This window comes from Solanum stenotomum, chromosome 8 (assembly GCF_019186545.1).
Source record: "Solanum stenotomum isolate F172 chromosome 8, ASM1918654v1, whole genome shotgun sequence".
NCBI lineage: Eukaryota > Viridiplantae > Streptophyta > Magnoliopsida > Solanales > Solanaceae > Solanum > Solanum stenotomum.
The window spans coordinates 15,780,379-15,792,058 of record NC_064289.1 but is presented as its reverse complement, the minus strand read 5'-3'; the positions used below and the strand labels follow the sequence as shown (position 1 = coordinate 15,792,058).

General features: G+C 29.1%; 1 protein-coding gene across 1 annotated transcript; it reads right to left on the bottom strand.

Annotated features, from left to right (window-relative positions):
• Nucleotides 1-4,630: 4,630 nt before the first annotated feature.
• LOC125873404 (NAC domain-containing protein 2-like) lies at nt 4,631-5,948 on the bottom strand. The gene is made up of 3 exons (XM_049554340.1): nt 5,674-5,948; nt 5,320-5,597; nt 4,631-5,237 (listed from the first exon to the last, which is right to left on the bottom strand). Exons 1-3 carry the CDS (start codon nt 5,834-5,836, stop codon nt 4,788-4,790), a joined length of 891 nt encoding a protein of 296 aa, XP_049410297.1. The 5' UTR covers nt 5,837-5,948; the 3' UTR covers nt 4,631-4,787.
• Nucleotides 5,949-11,680: the final 5,732 nt, after the last annotated feature.

The window sequence follows — 11,680 nt, the reverse complement described above, 5'->3', positions numbered from 1 at the left end:
TATTGTAATTAATTGTGGAAGCTAACAACTTTAAGATCTTTGTATTAACTTAGATGAATCCTTTGGAGATTTTTAAGGGCTTTTATGTTTAGTAATTTGTTATTCAAATTTTCAAAACGCAAACTAAGCTTCAAGACTAACTTGAGAATTATCCATATTCTTTCATAGTTAGTATTTAGCTTTCAAAACCATACTTAAGTTATTGTGTTAATCTTTTGGCTCAAAAACTTGACTCGAATAAAATGTTAAATTAAAATTATTGTTTTGGCACTTTAACATTTGACTTATTTCATTACTTGGAATAAGATGAGTGCATAAGTATCAAAGACTTTATTATTTTTCAAACAAGAATTTTCACAAGTAATCTTAAGTTTTTTAAAAAAAAATTAGCCAAACTTTTCAATCCGTCGGTCAACCGCGTGCTAGCGGATTCTCTAAGATGTCTAAACTTTTCCTTATAGGATTATTTGAACCCTTACCCGACTTTGGTTTATTAAAGGTTTTCATTTCAAAACTTTTTTTAAAAAAATGGTTTTCTTGATTTTTTCCTAAAAAATTAAGTGGCAACTTCAAAACTGTTATTTTCCAAAAAATCAGTAAATTGCCAGTTGCGAAATTGGTTTCGAAACCTTGATTTTCGAAATCGGTTCGTAACAGTCATATATGAACTTTTCTTCATCTAAAATACTAAAATATTAAGAAATAGTAAATAAGTAAAACAAATGGATAATGTTTATATAGTAATAACTATTTTGAAGCAAACTTTCTGGGAGTCTAAATCACATAAGTAACATTGATAAATAAAGTCATTCTTTTGTCTTGATCGTCAAAAACAAATCGTGACAATTCTCTAAATTTTGGAAAAAGTTATTTAGAAGCATATATCTACATCACAAGAAAAATTGTTAACAAAAACAAATGAATTTAGACTACATCATGTTAACTTCATATATTGGAACATTACATACTAATGTGTGTATATTAAGCAAAAATATAATTATTATATCATTAAAATTAAACTATTTTCCTCAAGTACTCGAGGTTATGGAATATACCCTCTTAGGATAGAACGACTTACTTCATCAGAATAGTGGTACCTCATATTCCGCTAAACTTTGAACTCACTCAACGACAATAAATTACACAAAAAAATTTAAAATGCAAGAAGAAAAAGAGTAGAAGATTAGAAAAAAATGTGGTTGAAAAATGAGAGAAAGTCCGTCTATTTATAGTAACAAAGGGTAGTATGAACAATTTTTTTTTTGTCTTATCTGAAAAATCATGACATTTTCGAGAAGTCACAACACTTTGGAAAAGTCACAACTCTTTGGAAAAGTCGCAACTTATTGAAAAAGTCACAACTCTTTAGAAAAGTCACAACTTGTTGCAAAAGTCACAACTCTTTGGAAAAGTCACAACTCTTTGAAAAAGTCACAACCCTTTGAAAAAAATCACAACTTATTGGAAAAGTCACAACTCATCGAAAAAGTCACAACCTAAGTTAGGGATATTATAGTAATATATATATATATTTGTCAGCAGATACACTAAAATAGAGAGAGATGCGAGCGAGAAAATGAGGGAGGCAAGATGTATCTCGGACACCAAATACATGGAGAGAAGAGAGTGGCAAGCACGCGAGATATATAGGAGAGAGCTCAGTGAGAGAGTAAGATACATGTAATCCACTTGAATATAATGTATCTTGAATAAATTACACCTAATTTTGACCTCATGTATCGAAGATATATGTATCTGGACCAGGCAGATACATATGTTTGAAGTCTAAAATTTTGATAAGTTCAGTAACAATGAAAAGTGCAGGGAAATGTTGTAATTAGGTACTAGCTTTTCATTTCAAATTTCCTCAATTTATTTGTAATTTTATTTGGTGTTACATGTATTTAAAGTCCAAATTTAGGTAATTTTCGTAATAATGAAAAATGAAGGGAAGGAAGATAATTATGTACCAGCTTTTCATTTCAAATTTCCTCCATTCATTTAAACTATTATTTGATGTTCAATTTGTCAATTCACATTGCCCCTCTAATATACTTATCCCATAATATAATTATGTAAGCTTTTAAACTAAAGAAACTTGCCATGATTTTGAAATATTCGAACAATTTTCGTAAGGATTGTTTGGGATGCTTCGAATTCAATTATGATAATATATGATAGTATTATATGAAAGTTTTCTATATTCAAATTTCACCTTAGTTATTAACGAAATATCTTCAATGTTACGAAATTGACCTTTAAAATGTTACGTCTGAATATAAGGTTGTCTTTTTCTTGTTATCAATTAGAGTACCATATTTCGACTTAGTTATCCTTGCAAAGATTAGAGATGTGTTTGGTAGATAAAAAATACTTTTCAATAAATCTTTTTCCATTTTATTATGCTTAATTGATTTAGATGTTTTGAAAAGTATTTTTCAAATGGACTTATTTTTTCTTAAATTCTAAAAGATTACTTCCTTACATATAGTAAGAAAAACATTTTCAAAATTCTATTCCAACCTCACCACCGAACCCGACATTTTGGCTCCAACCTCGAACGATATACGATACTCCATACCTAATTGGGATGCAACGCCCTAGCCAGGTTGAGAGAATCAGATTCTAAATCGTGATTGGGAGTCAAATCTCAAGTCAGAATCAACATCAAAAGTCGAATTTCAAATCGAGGTCAGATTTCGGGTCCTGAGTCGAGAATCCAAAGTTGAAAGTTAAATTTGTGTTAGGATCAGAATCAAGAATTATGTCTCAAATCTAAGTTGGGATTGAGAGTAGTCCTAGGTCGAGATTTAGGGAGATTTAGATTTGAGGGTATGGATAACCTTACTGATTCAAGTCTTTGATTAAGGTTGTGACTTGGGTCCCGAATCAGGGTTACGAGCGGATCTCCTATTAGGGTATGCCGGTATGGAGTGGAGTCCCTAGAATACTATTGAATAGTACGAGAATTATTTTAGACCAAACTACTAATTAAGAATATATATATATATATATTCAATTTTACATCATATTGAAGAACATTTTTGGTACAATTTCAAGCAATTTAAGAGCATTTTGCCTTTTTTTGGATATAACAATGTTTTAGTCGCACTTCTCAACAAGTGAATCATTTTTAACCGTAAAGAAAGTAGGTTAGGCCTATTTTTTTATTTTTTATTTTGCACTTAAAAGGGTTTGAATCTCAATGATTCAGATATTAAGTCATTAAATGCGTTTATTTTTTTAATTAGAAATCTCTTAATAGATTTGAAAATGTATGAATAAATTAGATCTGTAACATATTTTTATTCTCATTCAGACTCTTTTAAAGACAATATTGTTTTCATAAAAAAATTGTGCCCCTTATTTTTTTACTTCAAAAAATAAAATAAAATTCAAGTCTCTTTCATTCTCCAACTTTATTAGTTATCTAATTATTTTCTTTAAACTTTTGATTTTTGTTCTTGCTACATGTTTATTAAGAACTGATTATTTGATTAAAGTGCAAAGCAACTTTATGAATATGTGTTGTTGAAATCGGACTGTGATGTCTTTATAAATTTATTTAAAATCCTTTTAATGTATCATATTCATTATTTATTTTAAAAAAGACTACATGGGCAAACACATTATAGAACATAGAGATATTTCACCTATTTATTTAAGATTAATATGTGTTGAATATTTTTTTTCAGAAAAAGATGACTAAATTGTTTTCTAACAATTATTTTTATTATTATAATTTATATATGTAATTCTTGTAGTTCCATTTTATTTTTATCATTCTTAAAATATTTACTTATAATTCAAATATCTTAAAGTTTATCAAAGTATGATATTTTTTCTAATATTTTGTTAATGTAATATTTAACTACTATTTTATTTGAATCACAGTACTTATTGTGCTTACATATTAATAAACTATTTTTATTATTATTATTATTATATATTCAGATGTTCAATAACAAACGGTCTCAATCATTCAGTGTTCAGATTTACAGATATATTATATATGTAATTCATGTAGTTCCATTTTATTTTTATCATTCTTAAAATATATCTTAATATTTATCAAAGTATGATATTTTTTCTAATATTTTGTTAATCTAATATTTAACTACTATTTTATTTGAATCACGGTACTTATTATGTTTACATATTAATAAATAATAATAATAATTATTATTATTATTATTATTATTATTATCATTATTATTATTATATTTAGATGTATAACAAACTCTCTCAATTATTCTGAGTTCAGATTTACAAATAAGATCTTAATCATTCAGATTAAATCTAAATTCAGAAATCTTAATCTAATCTAAATCAAAATAAATGAGGCCTAACATGGACGAAGTAGGATCATTTCACTAAACAAAAAATTCAAGGAAATAGATAAGATATTATTGAATACCTCAATTTGGCACAACACATCAAAGCCAAATTCTAGTAAAAGGACTTCAAAAGTGAATCAACCAAACTACTAATTATAAAAATGAAAGTTTGATAAACACCCATATACTAAAGTACATTCACATGTAGTACAAAAAGTCTCATGATCATTATGTACTTATATAAACTTTATTAGGGTGTTTTTTTTTCGCAATTTATTTAATTGCTAGTAATATTTTTATCATCTACATATACAAATGTTGTTTTCACAATTGCCAATGTGAACGCAAAAGATGCTACTACTATTATTCTACTACGGCCGCACGTGCAAAGTCACGGACGTTTAAGTCTCCTTTGACGCTTGCGGCTGAAAATGATCCACTGGGCCCCACTCAAAAAGGTCTGTGCAGGTGCATGAACATATCCTGCAGCGGCGACATCTGATAACAGCTCTGAAACTGAGAACCTAACAAGCTATTATCCACCGTTGTCGCGCCGGTAGTGGCATCCATGTAATTAAACGGAAGATCGAGGGTAGCTTTCTCCCAATCAGTCAGTTTCGGCTGGCTCTGCACTTCTCTCTCGCATGTGAATTCCGGTGAGAGCACGTGCTCTGAGCAGCTTGAATCGGAGTGGATCTTCGGAACTGAATCGGACGGCAGGTAGAAGAAATCGTTGTGCAATTGCTGCGGCTGAGGCGGTGGAGGTAGCGGTGGTAGAATCTCCGGCTTCCTATCTTCTGGAGATCCAACTGTATCCATAGAGCAGGTAGTGTTCATTTTCCGATTCTTCTCAATCGATCCCTTTTTGTTGTAAATTCTACATAGAACCCAATCATCTAGCTGTAAACAAAATAGAAACCATCAAAAATCAATCGAAAACACAGTCCAGATCGTCAAAACAATTAATCTGTTCTGTACTCACCCTTAAGCTATTGTTGTTCTTACGAGCAGATCGATCAACATCAGCAAGACGATATTCATGCATGATCCAATTAGTCTTCTCTCCTTTAGGTGCCTTACCAGAATAAAACACCAATGCTTTCTTAATTCCCACCGCTTTCGGAATTCCAATCGGCTTATCCGCACCAGTAGCCTTCCAATATCCACTTCCAGCAGCTCGATTCGGCCGTGAACCGTTCGGATACTTCCGATCTCGAGGTGAAAAGAAGTACCACTCTTTCTCTCCATACAATGCCAAATCTAAAACACAAACACAAAATTTAATCAACACAAATCCCCAATTTCAACTGTTCACTACTAACAAAAACTAATTTACCAGGAAGATCCCATGGATCAAACTTGTAGAGATCAATTTCAGTTACAATTGGTACAGCAATTGGCTGGGAAGTGCATTTTCGGCATAAATAATGCGTCACAAGTTCTTCATCAGTTGGATGAAATCTGAATCCTGGAGGTAACTGCAATTCAGCTGCTGTCATTTTTCTTTTAAATATAAATTTCTGTTTTTAGTCTAAATACAGAGTATCTGAATGATTTCTGAATTCTTTCTGAATAGAAGAGAAGGAATAGGAAAAGGGTTGAAAGTTGAAACTTCGGTCACAAGGGAGAGAACTAAATATATAGAAAACGGAAGAAGGACACGTGGCGAAGATAAGCTAAGGGGATCTAGAATAAACGTGTTAAAATAATTAGAAATAAAATGAAAATTAAAAATATTATTAAAAAAAAAGTGGACACGTATGCAAAAATTGAGTTTGACGGGGGGGTGGGGGTGCATTTGGTCACTGCTTACGCACTGCTTTTTGGACACAAGTGTCAAAAGGGACTACGTGGCTCGGCGGGTTCATGGAAGTTTCTGGTTCGGTTTTGGTTCGGGAGGATTAGGCTCGGGAAGTTGACACGTATACCAGGTAGATGCACGCTCGGTAATTTTGTGTCGTTACTTACGACAAAAATGTGGGGGCCCACTTTATTTTTTATACTTTATAATTAAGTAAATAAAGTAAATTTAAATTTTAAAAAAATAGATGTGGAACTTTTATGGGTGAAGGTGGTAGTTGGAATTGACTGAGAAGGAGATGAACTAATGTGTCAATAATTAGTGAATTAACGTTGCTAGGAGTGCCACATATACTAATGAATTTATTAAGATTGTTAAAAAACAAAAACAAAAATAAATCAATGAATGTATTTAAAGAAAAAGAAAAACTAATTTTTGTGATTCTTTAAAGTAAACTTCAATTAAAGATGAAGAAATTTGATATATTTTACATTTTTTTTTTATCTATCGTAAAATATCTAAGTTTGATAAGGACTCATTTAGCAGGAAGCACGTCTACTTAAGAATTTTTTTTAATTTCTGATTGAGAAAAGAAGCAGTCTCATTCAGAATAACACATCTTTGCTATTGTTATTTTCCTATCTATTTGCGATTCCTTAAAGTAAAAAGGTGTAAGCATATTCTTTAGATGATTTTGTATAATCAATTTGCAGGAATGAGAAAGAAAAAAAAAAAGAACAATGTTTGGTTTGTTTACACCTTTCGTAATCAGAATATAGTTACTCAACAATTATTTTATTGTGAATAAGTTGCAATTTTTTCTTCTAAAAGATAAGAGCATATTTGAATCTCAAATATGATTGGCTAATTTTGAGTCAAATCGACTTCTGCGCCGTAGATTATCGTTTCTTCTGTTTTTCACTTCATTCATTTCTTACGTCTGACTTTATTTTTAAAAAAAAAATAAAAATTGTATGTATCTAGTAAGTTCTTAATTATGTCATTCCTATTCCACCAAATTCTTTATTAATGACACTTTTGCAGGGATAACATGACATCTGAAATTACAATAAATATATAGTGATATACCAACCTGACTACGGTGTAGTTGTGAGACCGTTTTATTTTTAATTAGAGGTTTTAAATTCGAGTCATGAGTATGAAAAAAGTTATCTTGAAAACACCACTCTCGAATAGATCCTGTAGTGTGCGATCCAAATTTTGTTGGGATTACAATATGAACGGGTGAAAAATCAAAATAAATAAATAAATAAATTATAATGATACTCTTTCTAGAAGATGGTTATGACTTATGAGTATTATATTGAGATTAGGTACTATTTAGGTGAAATGTTTATGTTGTTAATGGTTATATTATATTTGTTAAAAAGATATAGAAATATATACGGGTGTACAAAGTGTTTAATAGACAAAGTGTATCAAATCGAAAAAAACCGACTAGTAAATTCATTTGATATTTGATTTACATATATTTAATAGGATTGATATGGTTTTGATTTAACTTTTTAAAAAAGTTAAATATCAAATTAAATCAATTATGTTTAATTTTTTAATATCAAATCAATTCACTAGTTGATCCTTTCGATTTGGTACACTTGCATTATATATATTTCATTTTAACTGTCACAATTACTGTTTCTAAACATTTTAACATCATGTTTGAGATTTCAATTTAACTTAAATGAAATTTAAACCAAAAAAAAAAAAAACTTCACCTATCCATATATATTAACTTAAATGAAACTATTACAATTTACCCCCTAATATTTTTCTCGTCCGGACCAACAATCTAGCCATTTTTAATCAGGCCTCTTCGTGTATATATAAAGTCAGAGGCGGAGCTGGGTGGAGGTTCATGGGTTCAGATGAACTCAATAGTTTTTCCGTAGACCCTATATTTGTATTGGAAAATCAATTAAATATATATGTATATTAATTTGTGAACCCTAACAAAATTGATTGACTGTTATTAACGAAATTTAGAACCTCCAAACTCTTAATCCTCGCTTCACGTTTATGAAGTTAGAAAGATCCAAATGAATATAACAATCAGCAATAGCTAATAATTACGGTAACTAATAGCAGAGTATGAGTTTCTCTATATGTAGTGGTGCTAATGCTGGTGATCCTCGGTAGAGATTAATTGGTCGATGATTGTTGTGATAATGTAGTTGATAATAATGATTATAAATGATAGTTAGTGATGATGATAATTGACTGTGGTGATTATAATCATAATTGTAGATGTTATTGTATTAATTCATATTTGTGGTTCAATATTTGTGATTGAGAATGATGATATTGATTATTGACAATTATAGACGATAGATAAATGTTTGGAATAGTACATATTTAACATAGAAGTAGACAGAGTAGTAGCGAAATGTTATATTTGCTCAAACTTATAAAGTGTTAGTACAATAAAAAAAACAAATTTAATAATTAAGATTTGAAAATTAAAATTACAAATATACTTAATAATTGGGATTAAAATAATTTTTTCTTAGTACAATGTACTTTTAGGTCAAGAAAATATGCAGCCACGTTGAAAGACGCATAAGCCTTTAACGTGACTCACTGCCTAGTTAAAGTTAGGTAAAATATTAATATCTGACTCTAATCATGAACCATTGGACCTAAAAGATTCTTGAATTTTATGGATACGTGGAATTCAGATAAGGGAAATTTATTAAATTATTTTAGTTTTAAAAGTAACTTCTGTTCGACTTACCTTAATTTTAGTTTTAGGGTGTGGTTGGTACGAAGGAAAGTGTTTTTCATGAAAAATGTTTTTCTAGAAAATGTTTTTTCTGAAAAATAAGTAGATTTTGGACTTATTTTCTCATGTTTGGTTAGTGAGTAGAAAATATTTTTCGAAAAAGATTTTTAGTGTTTGGTTTTTGAATGAAAAATGTTTTTGAGAAATATCTTTTATTTTTACTAGAATAGAAAATAATTTTTGAAATTGAAAATATTTTTTGAAACAAATTTAAGTAGGGGGGTGAAAAAATAAAAATTTGAAGTTGAAAATATTTTTTAAAAACAAACTTAATTTATTTTTTTTGGGGATGGGGAGCTGGTAGGGGGTGGGTGGAGGGGGAGGGTCGAGGGTAGGGATGAAAAAATGAAATTTTGAAGTTGAAAATATTTTTAAAAAAATAAACTTAATTTTTTTTGGGGGTGGAGGGGCTGGTAGGGTGGGTGGTGCGGTCGGAAGAAAGTTTTGAAAAATGTTTTCCTTAAATTTTGAAGGGAAGTCATTTTCCTTAAATTTGAGGAAAATGAGTTAATTTGGAAAATATTTAACCCAACCAAACATGAGAAAATTGGAAAATATTTTCCCTTCATACCAAACACACCCTTAGTTTTAAAATAAGTTGCTATGGGATGAGAATGATCCGTTCAAATAATTTTAAAGAAAAACTATTGGCAATATGTAGAGAGATTTATTTTCCTCTTCAAACACACAAAATGCGTACAGAATTTAAAAATTAGAAAACTAAAAATGCATTTGCTACTACATAAAATGCTACTATATCAAAGTCTAATAATTTTAAATTCATCTCTACCTAATGTGATGAATAACTTAGTTATATCAATGTAGCAATAGCCAACATGTATTAGACTAATAACATAGTGAAAACAAATCATATTCATAGTCAAAGATGAGGAAAATAGTTTGAAAATAATAAGGGTCGTTTGGTAGGAATATCTCATGGAATTTAACTATTCCATTTTTATACTATGAGTTAATTAATTTCATTATTTTAATATAAAAGTTATTTTAGAATTAGCTAATATCTGAAATTAAATATTAGATAAAGTTAACTTTAAATTTTATTTTTTAGATTATTATTCTTTATCAAATGGCTTCTAATTTTATCTCATTATTTGTATTAAATTATATTCATATTGAACTTAGATATGAGCTTTGCGAATGGATTGTATGCTTTGAGAAACTAACAGGTCATTAAAATTATCTTTTGATATTTTAAAATCTTATTTTTGTAATAAATTATATTCAAATATCAGAGATTTAAAAAGGTGATTATTTAAATTTAAAATTCAAATTAAAAACAAAGAGATAAGAGACGAGTTACCACTCCATCATAATCTTTGATGGTGGGTTCGAGTCCTTTTAGGTACAGAAAAGGAGCGTCTTATTTTTTTAATGTGAAATTTTTTAGCATGAATTCGAATTTGTGCGAACTTTAATATAGATATCAAACACACCAGACGAGAAATTAAAAAAAATAAAAATCTTTGGTGGTGGGGATTTGGTTATTTATATCTTGATGAATCAGTCCTCTCATTTAAATGTGTTGTCATCCTACACATAAATAAGTTAAAAGTGGTCCTTCATTGTGGTGATCCCCATTTTTGTCCGCACCATTAATTTCTACCATTCTGAGTAACAATTTATTGAACTTTTGGGGTAGGGTATGCGAGATGTGATAGATTGTATTATTTTAAGAAATTAACTTTTCATTTTTTATTTAAATTAAATAATTTAAAATTAATTAATATTCATAATTAAATATTATAAAATAAAGTTATTTTATATTTTATTTTAAAATTATTATTTTTATCGCATCAATTCAAGTGATCAAAACATTTTTTGTTGTCATGACTGCTCCTCGAATTATGTACCTTCTAATCATAATTAAATGTTTTCGATGGTTTTTCACTTTCGGATATAGGGTCGAGTGTTTTCTAAGTATTTAAAAAAAAAAAAAAAAGTTCTACGTTATAAACATGTATGAGAACTGTCACTCAAGGTTGTTCTATCATTATTTTTAAGGACATGTAGAAGCGACAAATAAAAATAAATGGAGAAAATGATTTGCTTAGTGGAGTGAGTCAACTAAGAGCTGTTTAAAAGTTGAAAATTTCGCGGGGTGGAATATGCTATTTACCTTATACTCATTTTAAATGTTTTGTACATATATCTACTACATACATTTTTAATGTCCAAAATTAGTCTAGACTCTTGAATTTATAACTGAGTGAAAATCATGCATTTTTGTTTAAAACTTTGGTAGAAATATTGAATTTCGGTTATTTTTATCTGAACTTCAGGATCATATGTATATGGTTGAAGTTTAATCATGTTTGTCTGACTTCAGCTATTTTTGTTTGAATTTAGTCACACATCACATATACAAAATAAAAATAAATATAAGTTAAATGACAATACCAAAATCAGATTCGTGCACTTTAAGTCCGAGTTGGGTTGTAACACTCCACAACGTAAAAGCACAAATATTTTAAAGAAATCTACCGAAAGATCTTTCTTTTTTTTTTTGGTTTACATAATCCAATAACACAAAGACAAGAATAATTTTCAACCGACAAAATAAAATAAAAGATTTTTGCCAGTCCATCACTGAATACTGATCATGATATATTGTTATATCATACTGTAAAATGTCATACCATATGATTTGGAATAAGTTTGCATGATATTTGATCCAATGACGAATTTAGAGGCAAAAAATAGGGCACGGAAATATGTGGTTTC